Source organism: Mercenaria mercenaria, chromosome 1 (genome assembly GCF_021730395.1).
Source record: "Mercenaria mercenaria strain notata chromosome 1, MADL_Memer_1, whole genome shotgun sequence".
NCBI lineage: Eukaryota > Metazoa > Mollusca > Bivalvia > Venerida > Veneridae > Mercenaria > Mercenaria mercenaria.
The window spans coordinates 96504466-96523025 of record NC_069361.1 but is presented as its reverse complement, the minus strand read 5'-3'; the positions used below and the strand labels follow the sequence as shown (position 1 = coordinate 96523025).

Genomic DNA, 18560 nt, shown 5'->3' with positions numbered 1-18560 from the left:
CTGCATTGTCAAAATATCTAACAAATGGCATGAAATTATTTTTAGCTTAAATGAAGTTCACCTGGCATTATGTTTTTATCCTGAATACACTTAAGCATACTTTGGTCCAAGCCTGTGTCCAGGATTTTTTTGCTGGTGGGGGCCCAACTTGGGGTGGGTTCGGGATGGGTATCCCCTCCCGATGTCGAAATTTTTTAGCTCACCTGTCACAAAGTGACAAGGTGAGCTTTTGTGATCGCGCGGTGTCCGTCGTCCGTCCGTCCGTGCGTCAGTGCGTCCGTAAACTTTTGCTTGTGACCACTCTAGAGGTCACATTTTTTGTGGAATCTTTATGAAAATTGGTCAGAATGTTCATCTTGATGATATCTAGGTCAAGTTCGAAACTGGGTCACGTGCCATCAAAAACTAGGTCAGTAGGTCTAAAAATAGAAAAACTTTATGACCTCTCTAGAGGCTATATATTTCACAAGATCTTCATGAAAATTGGTCAGAATGTTCATCTTGATGATTTCTAGGTCAAGTTCAAAACTGGGTCACGTGCCATCAAAAACTAGGTCAGTAGGTCTAAAAATAGAAAAACCTTGTGACCTCTCTAGAGGCCATATATTTCACAAGATCTTCATGAAAATTGGTCAGAACGTTCACCTTGATGATATCTAGGTCAAGTTCGAAACTGGGTCACGTTCCTTCAAAAACTAGGTCAGTAGGTCAAATAATAGAAAAACCTTGTGACCTCTCTGAAGGCCATATTTTTCATGGGATCTTTATGAAAGTTGGTCTGAATGTTCATCTTGATGACTTCTAGGTTAAGTTCGAAACTAGGTCACGTGCGGTCAAAAACTAGGTCAGTAGGTCTAAAAATAAAAAAACCTTGTGACCTCTTTAGAGGCCATATATTTCATGAGATCTTCATGAAAATTGGTCAGAATGTTCACCTTGATGATACCTAGGTCAAGTTTGAAAGTGGGTCATGTGCCTTCAAAAAGTAGGTCAGTAGGTCATATAATAGAAAACTAGAGGCCATATTTTTCCTGGGATCTGTATGAAAGTTGGTCTGAATGTTCATCTTGATGATATCTAGGCCAAGTTTAAAAGTGGGTCACATGCCTTCAAAAACTAGGTCAGTAAATCAAATAATAGATAAACCTTATGACCTCTCTAAAGGCCATATTTTTCATGGGATCTGTATGAAAGTTGGTCTAAATGTTCAGCTTGATGATATCTAGGTCAAGTTCGAAACAGGGTCATGTGCGGTCAAAAACTAGGTCAGTAGGTCTAAAAATAGAAAAACCTTGTGACCTCTCTAGAGGCCATACTTATGAATCGATCTCCATAAAAATTGGTCAGAATGTTCATCTTGATGATATCTGGGTCAAGTTTGAAAGTGGGTCACGTGCCTTCAGAAAGTAGGTCAGTAGGTCAAATAATGAAAAAACGTTGTGACCTCTCTAGAGGCCATATTTTTCATGGGATCTGTATGAAAGTCGGTCTGAATGTTGATCTTGATGATGTATAGGTCAAGTTTGAAACTTGGTCAACTGCGATCAAAAACTAGGTCAGTAGGTCTTGAAATAGAAAAACTTTGTGACCTCTCTAGAGGCCATACCCTTGAATGGATCTTCATGAAAATTGGTCAGAATGTTCACCTTGGTGATATCTAGGTCAAGTTTGAAATGGGTCACGTGCCTTGAAAAACTAGGTCAATAGGTCAAATAATAAAAAAACCTTGTGACTTTTCATGGGATCTGTATGAAAGTTGGTCTGAATGTTCATCTTGATGATATCTAGGTCAAGTTTGAAATTGGGTCAACTGAGGTCAAAAACTAGGTCAGTAGGTCTAAAATTAGAAAAATCTTTTGACCTCTCTAGAGGCCATATTTTTCAATGGATCTTCATAAAAATTGATCTGAATGTTCAACTTGATGATATCTAGGTCAATTTAGAAACTGGGTCACATGCAGTCAAAAACTAGGCCAGTAGGTATAAAAATAGAAAAACCTTGTGACCTCTCTAGAGGCCATATTTTTCATGAGATCTTCATGAAAATTAGTGAGAATTTTCACCTTGATGATATCTAGGTAAAGTTCAAAACATGGTCACGTACCTTCGAAAACTAGGTCAATAGGTCAAATAATAGAAAAACCTTGTGACCTCTTTAGAGACCATATTTTTCAATGGATCTTCATGAAAATTGGTCAGCATTTTTATCTTGATAATATCTAGGTCAAGTTTAAAACTGGGTCACATGAGCTCAAAAACTAGGTCACTGTGTCAAAAACTGGGTCATGTGGGAAGAGGTGAGCGATTCAGGACCATCATGGTCCTCTTGTTTAATATGGCACATGAAAAGATGCATTTACCTGCTACCTGAAACACCTTTAAGGATGCATGAATGTATCATATATTTAAGGAAAAGTCTATTTTTAGCTCACCTGTCACAAAGTGACAAGGTGAGCTTTTGTGATCGCGCGGTGTCCGTCGTCTGTCCGTGCGTGCGTCCGTAAACTTTTGCTTGTGACCACTCTAGAGGTCACATTTTTCATGGGATCTTTATGAAAGTTGGTCAGAATGTTTATCTTGATGATATCTAGGTCAAGTTCGAAACTGGGTCACGTGCCATCAAAAACTAGGTCAGTAGGTCTAAAAATAGAAAAACCTTGTGACCTCTCTAGAGGTCATATATTTCACAAGATCTTCATGAAAATTGGTCAGAATGTTCACCTTGATGATATCTAGGTCAAGTTCGAAACTGGGTCACGTGCGGTCAAAAACTAGGTCAGTAGGTCTAAAAATAGAAAAACCTTGTGACCTCTCTAGAGGCCATATATTTCACAGATCTTCATGAAAATTGGTCAGAACGTTCACCTTGATGATATCTAGGTCAAGTTGAAACTGGGTCACGTGCCATCAAAAACTAGGTCAGTAGGTCAAATAATAGAAAAACCTTGTGACCTCTCTAAAGGCCATATTTTTCATGGGATCTGTATGAAAGTTGGTCTGAATGTTCATCTTGATGGTATCTAGGTCAGGATTGAAACTGGGTCACCTGCGGTCAAAAACTAGGTCAGTAGGTCTAAAAATAGAAAAACCTTGTGACCTCTCTAGAGGCCATATATTTCATGAGATCGTCATGAAAATTGGTCAGAATGTTCATCTTGATGATATCTAGGTCAACTTCGAAAGTGGGTCACGTGCCATCAAAAACTAGGTCATTAGGTCAAATAATAGAAAAACCTTGTGACCTCTCTAGAGGTCATATTTTTCATGGGATCTGTATGAAAGTTGGTCTGAATGTTCATCTTGATGATATCTAGGTCAAGTTCGAAAGTGGGTCACGTGCCTTCAAAAACTAGGTCAATAGGTCAAATAATGAAAAAACTTGTGATCTCTCTAAAGGCCATATTTTTCATTGGATCTGTATGAAAATTGGTCTGAATGTTCATCTTGATGATATCTAGATCGCATTCGAAACTGGGTCAACTGCGGTCAAAAACTAGGTCAGTAGGTCTAAAAATAGAAAAACCTCGTGACCTCTCTAGAGGCCATACTTGTGAATGGATCTTCATGAAAATTGGTCAGAATGTTCATCTTTATGATATCTAGGTCAGTTTCGAAACTGGGTCACGTGCCTTAAAAAACTAGGTCAGTAGGTCAAATAATAAAAAAAACCTTGTGACCTCTCTAGAGGCCATACTTTTCATGGGATCTGTATGAAAGTTGGTCTGAATGTTCATCTTGATGATATCTAGGTCAAGTTTGAAACTGGGTCAACTGCGGTCAAAAGCTAGGTCATTAGGTCTAGAATTATTAAAATCTTTTGACCTCTCTAGAGGCCATATTTTTCAATGGATCTTCATGCAAATTGATCTGAATGTTCACCTTGATGATCTAGGTCAGTTTCGAAACCGGGTCATGTGCGGTCAAGAACTAGGCCAGTAGGTATAAAAATACAAAAACCTTGTGACCTCTCTAGAGGCCATATTTTTCATGAGATCTTCATGAAAATAAGTGAGAATGTTCACCTTGATGATACCTAGGTAAAGTTCAAAACAGGGTCAAGTACCTTCGAAAACTGGGTCAATAGGTCAAATAATAGAAAAACCTTGTTACCTCTCTAGAGACCATATTTTTCAATGGATCTTCATGAAAATTGGTCAGACTTTTTATCTTGATAATACCTAGGTCAAGTTCAGAACTAGGTCACTATGTCTAATAATAGAAAAAACGATGTCACACTCAGAACTGGGTCATGTGGGAAGAGGTGAGCGATTCAGGACCATCATGGTCCTCTTGTTTATTCATTTCATCAAGCCTTTTCAATGTATGTATGACTGTACAGTCACAGTGTATGGACTTCATTTTTCTGTATGATACCCAGGTCTCAGTGTATTGGCTCTGATATCTACCAATCCAATGTATAACCAGCCACCAGTAATAAAGAAGCTAGTGGTTTGAAAATCAACTTTATTTATCGTAATAAAACAAACTATTATATAGCCGCGCAGTAGCCGCGCGCTCTGACTCTATCTTTGAAGTATCTACGTACTTGCATACATTGTAAAGTGCAATAAAGTGATAATGGACGTGTTTTAAAAGTAGAATATAGAATATTTCAACTACGTTCAAATGAAAACAGCGTTTTTTGTTTGTTATGACAATTATTATCGACGAAATTTCCAACCACGCAATGTATACAAGGTTTTATAGAAAGGTATCATTGGAACCTTCAAGCTATGTAACACTTGCAGATCTGATTGTCATATCCATAAAAACAAGTGCGGTCAAAAACTAGGCCAGTAGGTATAAAAATAGAAAAACCTTGTGACCTCTCTAGAGGCCATATTTTTCATGAGATCTTCATGAAAATTAGTGAGAATGTTCACCTTGATGATATCTAGGTCAAGTTCAAAACAGGTACACTACCTTTGAAAACTAGGTCAATAGGTCAAATAATAGAAAAACCTTGTGACCTCTCTAGAGGCCATATTTTTCAATGGATCTTCATGAAAATTGGTCAGAATTTTTATCTTGATGATATCTAGGTCAAGTTCAAAACTGGGTCACATGAGCTCAAAAACTAGGTCACTATGTCAAATAATAGAAAAAATGATGTCATACTCAAAACTGGGTCATGTGGGAACAGGTGAGCGATTCAGGACCATCATGGTCCTATTGTTACATTACATAAAATAACTGGTTGAATGTTTTTTTATATATATATAACATAGAATGACTGATGAAATATGAAAAACTAAGTCATATTTGTGTTAAAAGGTTTTTTATTAATATAAAATAAAGGCACTCCGGAAGTTACAAGGAAGGAAACAATAATGATATGAACATACTAATAAAAGGCAAATCTTACAGTTTCGTTGTTCTGAAATTTTGCTTATTTGTTGACTATGTCAAATGAACTTGCTGCTTAAACTAGTAAAAAAACACACAACAACAACAACAAAAAATACATGAAAAATGTGGGGTTTTCAACCTTCAAATTAGACAAAAACTACTTTTTACAATGCTTTTTTGTGAAATAAATTGTATGTTTTGATCTATTGTAAAGCATTCCATCTCAAAACAAATTAGCCATGCCATGAGAAAAAATAAAATACAATGTAGAGTGTTTACAATCAGCATGGATCCAGACCAGCCTGTGCAGCCTGGTCAGGATCCATGTTGTTTGCTTTCAAAGCCTATTGCAATTAGAGAAACCATTAGTGAACAGCATAGATCCTGACAGACTGCGCGGATGCACAGACTGGTCTGGGTCTATGCTGGTCGCAAACGCACTATGAATATAGTATGATGTTTTTCTTATGACTCAAATGTTGGCTCAAATGACATTTATATATATGTGGCCAAAATAGCTAGTTTTGCCTTTAAAGGAGGTAGTGATAAAGAAGATAAAATGTCTTGAATATGAAAATATGAAATCATTAACTATTGCACACCTAGAAATATAGTTTTAAAAAACATGTATGAATTGGATAAACCAGTAAAAAGCCGACAGTGGGTACTTGAAAGACTAAATGAATACAACTGTCAATTTCCTTTACATTTTAAGAAATGTAGAACCTGAGTTGAACATAGAAATCTACCATATAAAACAAATCTGAATATGCATTTTTTTGCATACACCGCTAGCACAGAAGTTTCGAAGACTTTGCTATGAACTCTTGCAGAAAAGACATCAATTAACTCTCATTTAGCAGCACTTTGTAGTGACCTTCCATGTGTTTAAACTACAATTGCCAATATACTTTACAATCCTGAAATTCTTAAGTTCATAAACTCTGAATTTTCCTCCAAACTTCTTGTTTAAATTTAGTGACCAAGTGGTACACGAAGGTTGCTGACTTCGAATATCCTTTACCCCTCACCGATATGAGTTCAAAACATCGCTAGGGGTGTATAAATGCTTCATGTGGGGAAGTCATGCTGCTGGCTTATGAAATGTCAGTGTTTCTACCCAGGTGCCCGCCCATGCCTGAAAAAATGCCAGGAGGGGTACCTGAGGTATTCCTCCACCATCGAAAGCTGGTTAAGTTGCCATATGATCTACATTGTGTTGGTGTGTCTCTAAACAAAACCAAAATTACATAAAAAATGTTTAAATTTATATGTATGATTGTACATAACCTCCTATTAAATAGGTGTGTAAGTCTCCCTTCATTAAAATTATATGTGAAAACATGTAACATCCATGGTGAAAGTAAGTATTTTAATGTGCAGCAAGTCCACTTTACCTTTAAATACATTTGAATGTGCAAGCACGTTACCTCCATGGTGAAAATAACGATTTTAATGGCACTGAGTTTCCATATCACACAACCTTGTTTGATATCCAATATAAACCACTCTCTTACATAATGCTTTAGGACGTCTGGAAAAGCAGTTTTTCAGTTTTACCACCTAAGTCAATATCTACACTATATGCATCTTTTAAAAGTTTCTCTGAATACCGTGCCGCCTCTTGTAGGCGTAAAAGTTTTTCCTTCGTGTAAACAGTATGTAGAAGTTCTATATGTTTTGCTTCGTTTGTTTTACGATGAAAATTACCCTCCTGAAGTTTAACTGTACAATCTATATCTTTATCAGAGACACTTAGATTAAAGAATGTGGCAAGCTTTCTCAGCTCACGTGCCATGTCACTTTGAAGTCTTTCATACTGTACAACATGCACTGGTCCTTTGAACTTTCTTATGGTGTTCCTGGTCAGGTTAACATACCATTTCAAAGAGTGCTCGAACATTTTGGTGCTGGCTGAAAGAGGTTATATTCAGAGTAAGCAGTACAAAATGCATACAGTTGAATAGCCGTTTCGTTTTTGACAAGAATAGCCGTAAAGTGTTTAGTCTTGTACAACTTATGGTTTACGAACCACTTCAAGGATAGAAACTTTTTATTGTAGCTTCATGTAAAACAATATTATTGATGGCGGTAGAAGGCATGTACTAGAAAGAACAAAGGCGTGATGAAAAGATCTTGGTGAAATCAAATAGTACTGAAATGTTACAAACAGTCGATTCAGTAACTGTATATAATTTGACTTTTTTCCCGATCATATGTTCTTCTACAAAGCAACATATTGTAGCTTTAATTATAGTTTTGGCTTCATTTTAATCCAAACATATAAAATACAAGGTACCACATAAAGAAAGCGTTAAAGAATTGGAATAAAGATTTCAAACTTTTAATTCAGTTAATTATAACTTTGCAACAGCTAGAATTAAGAGCACCACCTTGCGTGTACAGACGCTCATCTGAATTTTTATCTCTTTATAATAGAAATATTGTCCTACCAGTGTGTTTTTATGATATTTTCCAAGTCCAAAAGGGGCTATAATTCTTGCAAAAAACAGGATGGAGTTATGTTACTTGCTGTATAGAGTCAGCTTTTGATAGTGAACACGTGTTGCAAGTTTTAAAGCAATAGCTTTCATTGTTTAGGAGAAAAGCTGACCTAAACACAAAGCTTCACCAAGAAATATGATTTTCCAAGTTCAAAAGGGGTCATAATTCTTGCAAAGATCAATGTAGAGTTATGGTACTTGTTGTACAGAGTCAGTTTTTAATGGTAAATGACTGCAAACAGTTTAAAAGCAATAGCTTTGACCATTAAGGAGAAAAGTTGACCTAAACACAAAACTTAATGAAGAAATCTGATATTTTCTAAGTCCAAAAGGGGCCATAATTGTTGCAAAAAGCAGGCTGGAGTTATGGTTTTTGCTTTACGTACAGAATCAGCTATTGATGGTGAACAAGTGTTGCAAGTTTTAAAGCAATATCTTTGATAGTTTAGGAGAAAAGCTGACCTAAACATAAAATTTGACCATACAACGCCGACGCTGATGCTGATCAAGTGATGGCAATAACTCATCTTGTTTTCCCAAACAATCAGATTAGCTCAAAATGGAAAAAAAAATCGATAGCGATTGAAATTTTGCACGCTTGTTCAAATTTATTCAAAAAACTATCCGGTAGTTTCTTAAATATTTAAATATGGGCGTCTTTACTCAAAATTTTGGGTGAAGCTCGACGTCAGTTTTGCGTGTTTTGCGTTCATAAAACGTTTACCTCCGATGTGACGTCGAAATAAACTTGACAAATTATATATCAGAGATAATTCTAATACAAACTTGAAAAAAAAAAACAAAAAAAAAAAAAACCAACATTTTTGCCGTATTTTTGTTGTATATAAAAACGCTTCTTAAAACCAGAGCTGTCTCCATAGGATGACACATGCCCCCGATGGCACTTTGAATGAATAGTTATGGCCGATGTTAGAGTTTAGGACCTTTGACCTACGGACCTGGTTCTTGCACGCGACACGTCGTCTTACTGTGGTACACATTCATGCCCAATAATTTTAAAATCCATGCATGAATGACAAAGATATGGACCGGGCACGCCCATCAATGCACTATCATGAAATATGACTTTTAACGTCTAAGTGTGACCTTGACCTTTGAGCTACGGACCTGGGTCTTGCGAGCGACACGTCGTCTTACTGTGGTACACATTCATGCCAAGTTATTTGAAAATCCATGCATCAATGACAAAGATATGGACCGGACACGAATGCACTTTCATGAAAATTGACCTTTAACGTCTAAGTGTGACCTTGACCTTTGAGCTACGGACCTGGGTCTTTCGCGCGACACGTCATCTTACTGTGGTACACATTCATGCCAAGTTATTTGAAAATCCATGCATCAATGACAAAGATATGGATCGGACACGAATGCACTATCATGAAAAATGACCTTTAACGTCTAAGTGTGACCTTGACCTTTGAGCTACGGACCTGGGTCTTGCGCGCGACACGTCGTCTTACTGTGGTACACATTCATGCCAAGTTTTTTGAAAATCCATCCATCGATGACAAAGATATGGACCGGACACGAAAATTGCGGACAGACCGACAGACTGACAGACAGACGGTTCAAAAACTATATGCCTCCCTTCGGGGGCATAAAAACCTGTCAAGTACGTCCTTTTGCGCTCTGCTTAAAAATGACTTTAGTGGTCATCTTTGAAGATTTACAGCTGCAAAATGGAGAATAACAGAAAAATGGAAAAATACCAGTCAATCGTAAATATCGTCAACTTTAATTTTGCAAAATTTCATAACAGTCCGTTGAAAACCGTTAGGTCACGCATATTACCTTAACGCGTCGGGTTTTTTTTTGTTTTGTTTTTTGTCACCGTCTTTCTTTTGTTACCAGAAAAGATGTACCTTTCTTTGCCACCCAAAATTAATGCATCTTTCATTTGTCACGGAATAAATACATCTTTCTTTTACAACCAACAACTAACGAGTCTTTCTTTTGCCAACCATACTTAATGCATGTTTCTTTCATTTGTTATCAGTCTAATAATTATTCTAACACGACCAGCAAATAACCTACATACATGTAGAGCAAAATCTATCTCGATTTATTCTGCAATAAACCACTGGCGTGCAACGACGTCATCCGATCCAGGTGCGTAGAATGGTCATAAAAAGTAGTTACCATTTCTTTTAAGGGGACGCATACTTTGAAATTAGAAAAAAGTGGGTGGGGTATTATAAAATTTACCTGCAAAAAAGTACAAGGTTTTGGTAAATGAAATGAATACTGTTTCAACTGTTATAAGTACACAAAGGATTGCTCACTAAAATAAAAATGAGAAAAACTGAAACAAGAAAGTAATTGTTGAATTACATAAGACTTCTTGTGTACATTCAAAGTCAACAATTATGACTTTTTGGTGCGAAAATAATAGTGCTTCACTTTGTCCAAACATTTATCAATGTCCTACAGATTCTAATTTAAAGAAAGAATGTGAAATAAGTTCACTGTCTTGTTTTTCATTTGGCATATGTGAGCTAAAACACATTATTTAGTTTGTTTACAAAGTAGTGCATAAGAAAAGATACGGTGGTCAAGGAATGCCACATTACAAAACTAAAAGAGTATATTCCCCTTAATACATTAAACATTTATCATTACAGAAGTCTAGTGGCTTACAATAAAGGCCTAGAAATGTTGCCATTATTAATTTTTAACTTGATATTCATGAACTGCAATGCACTTAAATATCAAAACACATTCAACAAACTTTTGAAAATGTACTGTCTTAAAAATCCCTAAAATAAGTTATGAAATTTGGTTGAGAGGTCCAATCAATGTGTATTTGTGCAAAAGCAACATTCTAATCTTGTTCACAAAAGTTACTAATACACAGCAGGAATGTCAATAATCAAAACTGGACGAATATACAGTTATCCTCACTTTAATGTCATTTATAATTTGGCCTTGAATTCTCCACCATACTTTTCATAACTCTGTTTGCACGAGTTGCACGAGAATGCTGTCATTCACGTAAAAAAATGGGGTCAAATAAGTTGTAAATGCAATATCATGTAAACGTAGTTAATGGATTATGCAGTTCAAGATAAACTTTATCTCATAACGTAACGAACATGTATAATGTTGTAACAACAACTTTACTTACACTGATTTAAGTAGCAGTCGGTTTATAAGTGACTTTATTGATTCATTTTGTGTTTTGTTATTGTTGTCAAAAGTATAACGGAAGTGCCTCACAACTGAAGCGGAAACCAGTTTGATGCGCAAAGTAGTCCACTGTAAGTAATATTTTTTGACAAATGTCCACAGAAATTAATAATTTCTAATATTAAAGACGAATATCTGAATAGGATTCATTATTTGATAAGAAATTATAATCATCGACATGTTTTTTTTAAAAATCATACACGTGCTGACACCTAAGTTGTCTCCCGTTGTTACCTTTCGTCCGGCGCAGTAATACATTTGCATTGAATCGCCGAGAAGTCGTGGGAAAATTAAAAACCATGTAAACAAACTAAAATTAACCACCTTTTCAAGATGAATTTCAAGTGATCGACATAATGCATTTAACCTACCTGACCTGTGTAGCATCTTAGATATCTGTTCTAAGGTATTCATTGTGTAGAATGTCGTGTTATGCCCTTGCAATGCTAATCCCACTCTGATATTTTTGTTTACATTTTTTATCAATGAGAAATATGGCGTCCATCCCGAGATGAACTGACGTGGCGTTAAATTTTTACACGTTTAAGCACACTTGGTGTGTTAGAAAGAAAACCTCATCCCTTCAACATTATTTGGAACACTGTTATTGTAAAAAACCTGTTTTTTCCTTATACAAAAGCTTAATATTTTGTGTTGAATGTACTTTCACAAACACCTCTGTTTTCCTATTACATTCATAGTACCACATCCTTATCCACAAAATACTGAATATTACAGGTGTCCATCAGTATTATATCAGTTTAGGAATATGTTTTTTATTTTCCCACCATCGATTTCTTGAATATGCACCCCTTCCGCATTGCTGTATGAACTGTGAATGTAGCAATATGCGTCCCCTTAACATTGTTGATACTAGTATGCAGAACAGCCTTGATCTTCTTCATGATTATTGTAATACTTGGGGGTTAGAAGTAAATCCAGATAAGAGTAAAATTGTTGTATTCAGAAAACGTGGCCCTCTTAAAAATGACGAAACATGGACTTATGATAATGTTCAATTAGAAACTGTACAGAATTTCAATTATCTTGGCACTGTATTCAATTACACTGGAAGTTTTATTCTAAATCAGGAAACATTAGCTGGAAAAGGTTTAAAAGCACTAAATACATTGCTGGTTAATACACGTGGTATGCCATTAAAACCTAGTACACTATGTCAATAGTTCGATGCCTTTGTTTGTTCTGTATTGAATTATGCAAGTGCAATTTGGGGTTTCAGCAAAAGTAAAGAAATCGGGAGAATTCATTTGAAATTCTGTAAGTCTTTACTCTATGTTAAACAGACAACTAGCAGTATGGCTGTCTACGGCGAGTTATGCCGATACCCATTGTATATTGGTAGATACGTAAGGATCATAAAATACTGGTTGAAGATTGTTAACTGTTATAATGTTATTGTGATTGCCAAAGAGGCAAAAATAATTGGGCAACTAAAGTAAAATCGTTGTTAGATAACAGTGGTTTTTCAAATGTATGGATAAATCCTGACATTGTTGATGCTAATACATTTCCAGCGTGTTGATCAGTTTGTGCAGGCATGGTTTACCACAGTTTCTGGAAGTCCAAGTTTATGCACTTATAAATTGTTTAAAACATCTTTTAACCGTGAATACTATTTGGATAAAATACCACTTAAGCTACGAATACCATTTACAAAGTTAAGACTATCATCGCACCAACTACGTATTGAAACTGGTCGTTATGGTAATGATAGAATTGAACATATTCAACGATATTGTATGATATGCAACTCTGGTGATCTTGAAGACGAGTACCATTTTATTTGTATATGTTCAGCGTATGACCAAATCCGCAGACGTTATATTAGTAGACATTACGTTTGTAGACCAAGTGTTGTAAAATTTCTAGAACTAATGCAGTCTGTAAATTACGAAGATGTATTTAAACTATGTAAGTTTATAAATGAAGCATTTGCAATTAGACAAGGTATAATAAATAGTCATAATTAGACATGTATTTACTGCCAAATTTTCCCTAACCATCATTTACATGCCCCACTTTTATCATTATAAGCCATAATAGCATGTAACCTTAGGATTATATTGTACTGTTGTTCCTTTTCATATGATAATAAATGTGATGTCCGTAGTCCATCCTCATGTACATATCTAGACCTAATATAGATGTTGTTGTATGTAGTTTTCCATGTCCTTGTACATATTTGTCATGTTTGTATGTTACATTTAGCAAATTATTGTATCATGTAACAAGAAACGTTTATATGTTTACGTTACTTAATAAAGAATCTTGAATCTTGAATCTGTTTCGTGTTAGAATCGAAATAATAAGTTCCCAAGTGTGAGTTATCCTTGAATAGTATAACCCGAGTTTTTCGTTCTTATACGAAACAATAGATCACGGCCTTCGTGATATATTCTTACGCGTAAGAACTCAAAACTCTGGTTATTCTCCGACAAACCACGTTTGGGAACTTATTATTTCTTAATTTGACGGCTGCATGGCGTGCGAATGCGACAACAGCGCATCATACTTAATACATACTATGTACCTTGAATCAAGACTTGTTTTGATGGATGGCCTGTGTGTCCAGCCTTTGCAAAGTTTGCATACGACAATAGGGCATCGTATGGATTCCTCACAAGCAGCACTATCTTTTTGAAGAGGTTAAAATGTCTTCCTTCATGCGTCTTCACCACCACAGTCTTAGCCCTGTCACGGTGACATTCATACGGGAAACCCCGCGCTCTTAATCCTCCGTCACAGTACACACTGGATGTTCCAAGCCCTACAATTTAAAGTTATAATAGATATCTCCAGAGAGTGTGACTGTGTAAATACTGGAAATAAATTGTTTAGACTGTCAGAATGTTTCATTTCTTAGCGCGCTGTTGGACATTTGATTGGAAATCTTTGACAACACCGACAATAACCGATCGCAAACTTGTATCTTGTTAACTATTTATGTCAACGAGTTTTATTTTCATAACATTAAATAAACAGTTAATGAAATACAAATATCGGAAAAATGATCGACAACTTAAATAGATATTCCTGTTTCGTCATTCATCACTACGTAATTGGCGTGCTCAGAAACCTTACAGGACCGTTTTCAAAGATATTAGAAAAATATTTGCTACATTATAATGCTTTGGTTATTCAGATGCGACAAGGTATTCACTATAGATCATTTGATAATACCTGTATTGTGTATGAAAATTATATATTGCAAATTCGAAAAGTTCGACGTAAAAGAAACCCGTTGCCCTGAGGTACATTACAGGTTGTAAATATAATAGCCAGCCTTGGAAGTACTTAAGTTAAACACACACAATAGGTCAATCAATGGCATTTCATCCTTGTTCAATAACCATTTATTTATACGACGGACGACTTTCTAAAAACTTGGATATCAATCAACGAAATGGCATCGATCTACAGATGTTAATCAAATATATCTCATCAGCGCTGTCAGGCGCGGAATAATTTCCATCATAATAAAACAAATTTAGACTACAGGAACCTAACATTCTATCCATAAGCAACCACAAATCTATATACAAGTATATAACAAGAGCGCCGCCAAGCGGGGCAATATACGCCCGAAGGGTTACACCAGAGGATGGGAGCAAAATTTAAAGAACTTGACTGTTGAAGCCCAAAGTACAGGAACAACAAAAAGAAGAAATTCAAAAAAAAAATCTAAGTTCACAAAATTTTTTTACCAGGTAAAGTTATGTCAAAATACACCTAACAATTGGAGGTACCATCCATGTTGTACCACAGAAAAGTGGTCTCGGTTTTTCCCTACGGCCAATAATAAAAAAGTTCCAAAATAAGCTATTTATAGTTACAAAAAAGGGAAGTCATACAAAAAAAATATTGTAAGAGAACAAAAAAAGGATCTGCCAAATAAAAACAAGAGCACTGCAATGCAGATCAATATACACAAAGCAAAGTCATATTTGACCTTTGACCCCCAAGTGTGACCCTGACCTTGAAGCGAGTCATCGAAAACATGCGCTCTGCACGTCGCCTCAGTGTGGTGAACATTTGTGACAAGTTTTTTGAAATCCTCCAAGGAGTTCAAGAGTTACAGAGCGGACACAGCAGTCATATATGACCTTTAGCTCCTAAGTATGACCTTGACCTTGAAGCTAGTCACCCGAAACAAGCGCTCTGCACGTCGTCTCAGTGTGGTGAACATTTGTGCCAAGTTTCTTTGAAATCCTTCAAGCAGTTCAAGAGTTACAGAGCGGACACGAAACACACTCATCTGACCTTTAACCCCTAAGTCTGACCTTACCTTGAAGCTGGTCGTATGAAACAAGCGCTCTGCACGTCGTCTCCATGTGGTGAACATTTGTGTCAAGTTTCTTTGAAATCCTTCAAGGGGTTCAAGAGTTACAGAGCGGACACGAAATTGCTAACGGACGGACGGACAGACGGACACCGGCGTAATAACATAATACGTCCCTTCGGGCGTATAAAAAAAAGAGATATTCTATATACATTGTAGATGGGAAGGGGTGGGGGTGGAGGGGGGTATTTTTACACTTGTGGTGGCTTATGGATAAAAGTTCAGATTTTCTGTGCTTAGACCAATGTATGAAATATAAACATTGCAGATGTACCTGTCATCTGTTGTATGAGGTGCCGGGTCCACGTATTTCCAGATCCTGGAAAACTGACCAGCCCAGTTATAGGTAGCACTGTTTGAGATAACTTCACTTTCTTCTTGCTACAGTTTACAGATCCGTCCAAACTGGCATTACCTAGTCTGCCAACAACATTCGTGACCTGCACTTTCGGATAGTATTTCTTTCTTATATCTTGAACAATTTTGTGTTTCGTATCATTTAATCTTTGACTCCCCGTTGCAAACAGCTTCTGTCCTTTCGCTATTTTTATATTCGGACCCTTTTCTGCTTTACTTAAATTCATTGAAGGTTGTTGCGTTTCTTCTAAATTTGGATAAACAATCGGTCTAAACCATACTGCTGGCCCAAAATGTAACTTGCTATTTCCGAAAGTATTTGTGCGTAAACCTATTAAAACACAAAATATCAAAAATAAAGAAAAGCATCCTATGAACAAGTTTTTAAATCTCGCAAACATTTCACTATTAAGTTCTCTTTGGAACACTAGAATAGTTTTTAGTCCACCGCAAGCCGTGTTAAAACACAAATGAAGAACCGCGCACTGTAAACTATTTTTCAGATCATCTCAGTTCTTAATTCTTTAGAGCAATATAATACTCTGTATTGATGACCATATACAATCGAAAGTTTAATCCATTTTAGTACGTATTATTTTCTATTAGTATGTTTAGGCCGATACAGTTTTATGTTTTTATCGGTTTGATAAATCAATTTTAACAATTGTGAAATGCTTTTCTCACAGATATTTAAACAGCGGTTCGTCCTTTCAAAAATGCTATAGACGCGGCAATATACAAGGACACCGAATGCTTCCAGCTATTGGTTGAATCACATCATTGTTAGTACTGTGGGCATGGATCAGTAACAGGCGTGCAATAACGTTAACTGGTCGCATGTCATGTCACCAGTATATCAACAACGGTGTTTATTTTCTAAAATGTTTCCGATTCTTAGTTCCCACTGGAATATTAATATTGACGAGTACTTAATATACAACTTCCTACCAGGTTAAAATTATTCAGCCAAGTGCGAAGTTAATAATTTATTGATGACATTTGCTGAGGCTGAAACATTTTAATACATTAAAATTCTTACGGTGTGTTGTTTTATCATATTGAATGGCACAAGATGGACGCATTTTAGCGCTTTGATGTTTATCGTTTGCTTAATGGGATAAACGTTCATTCTAAAATATTTGGATATTTCTTTCGCATTTTTTAATTCCCCTTTTGATCAAACCCAAAAGATAAATACTGACAAAAGCACAGAAAGTGTTACATTGAGTTTTGTTATAAATCAAATGCAACGATTCACTGATAACCGAATATTTTTTCCGGTCCGCCAATAGATGGCTCAGTATTGCGACAGGATTTTTTGTTTAAAAACAATGAAAAAGACCTTAGTATGCTAATGCCATGGAGGTGGTTTTTTTTACCTTACTTTCTGTGAAATTGCAACTGCATTGACAAGATGATAACCAGCTATTGCAATATGCGTGAAATTAGCCAGAGCAGCCAGAGTAGCCAGAGTTCAGCCAGAGTTCGGCCAGAGTTCAGCCAGAGTAGCCAGAGTTCAGCCAGAGTTTAGCCAGAGTAGCCAGAGAAGTCAAAACTCTGGTTACTCTGGCTAGCCAGAGTAGCCAGAGTTCAGCCAGAGAAGTCATAACTGTGGTTACTCTGGCTGGCCAGAGTAGCCAGAGTTCAGCCAGAGTAGCCAGAGTTCAGCCAGAGTAGCCAGAACTCTAGTTACTCTGGCTGGCCAGAGTAGCCAGAGTTCAGCCAGAGTAGCCAGAACTCTAGTTACCCTGGCTGGCCAGAGTAGCCAGAGTTCAGCAAGAAAAGCCAGAGTTTGTAGGATGTTAAAATGTTCTGGCTACTCTGGTCAGCCATAGTATCTAGAATAGCCCGAGTCACCTGGATTTTATTTGCTTTGGTTAGTCTGGCCAGAGTAGCCAGAGTTTCTATGATTTAAAGAGCAGGCAGAGTAACCTGGTTCACAAAACATTTTCCGTCTTAGCTGAATTTGGTTATGAAACTTAATATGTAATTTCTATCTAAATAGCATGTTTAAACTGAATTTCAAGTTAATTACTATTTTTAAGTGGCTATTTAGAGTAGCCAGAGTAGCTAGAAATCTGGTTAATCTAGAGTAGCCAGAGTAGCCAGAACCCTTGTTACTCAGGCTGGCCAGAGTAGCCAGAGTTCAGCCAGAGTAGCCAGAGTTCAGCCAAAGTTCAGCCATAGTAGGAAGAGTTTCTAGGATTTTAACATGTTCTGACTACTCTGGTCAGCCAGAGTATCCAGAGTAGCCCGAGTCACCAGGATTCCTTTTGCTCTGGTTACTTTGGCTGGCCAGAGAAGCCAGAGTTTGTAAGATTTTAACATGTTTTTGCAAATCTGGTCAGCCAGAGTAGCCAGAGTAACCAGGTCCCATGATCACAAAAGTTTTTCAGTCTTAGCTGGATTTGATTATGAAATTTAATAATTGAGCCGTGCCATAAGAAAACAAACATAGTGGCTTTGGGACCAGCATGGATCCAGACCAGGCTGCGCATACGTGCAGTTTTGTCAGCTTCCATGTTGTTTGCTTTTAAAGCCAGTCCTGGTTACTCTGGCTGGCCAGAATATCCAGAGTTCAGCCAGAGTAGCCAGAAACCTGGTTGCTCTGGCTGGCCAGAGTGGCCGAGTAACCAGGATGTCAATTGCTCTGGCTACTTTGGTTAGGCAGAACAGCCAGAATTTCCGAAATGTCCATTGGTTCTAGCTACCTAGGCTAGCCCGAATAGCCAGAGAAAATACTGTAATACCTATTGCGAAATGACCCTTTTGGTTCTCTC

The 18560-nt window shown here is 36.8% G+C and overlaps 1 protein-coding gene across 1 annotated transcript; it reads right to left on the bottom strand.

Moving 5' to 3' along the window:
• Positions 1 to 6673: 6673 nt before the first annotated feature.
• On the bottom strand, positions 6674 to 16474 carry LOC128546683 (WSC domain-containing protein 1-like). Its single transcript, XM_053517878.1, has 3 exons — positions 15698 to 16474; positions 13615 to 13851; positions 6674 to 7263 (listed from the first exon to the last, which is right to left on the bottom strand). Exons 1-3 carry the CDS (start codon positions 16179 to 16181, stop codon positions 6875 to 6877), a joined length of 1110 nt encoding a protein of 369 aa, XP_053373853.1. The 5' UTR covers positions 16182 to 16474; the 3' UTR covers positions 6674 to 6874.
• Between the last annotated feature and the right edge of the window lie 2086 nt (positions 16475 to 18560).

Coding starts and splice junctions, on each gene's coding strand:
- LOC128546683 (XM_053517878.1), bottom strand. CDS start 16,181: ATGTTTGCGAGATTTAAAAACTTGTTCATAGGATGCTTTTCTTTATTT. Junction 13,852..15,697: donor CCTCATACAACAGATGACAG/GTACATCTGCAA, acceptor TTTAAATTGTAG/GGCTTGGAACATCCAGTGTG. Junction 7,264..13,614: donor AAAACAAGTCTTGATTCAAG/GTACATAGTATG, acceptor AACCTCTTTCAG/CCAGCACCAAAATGTTCGAG.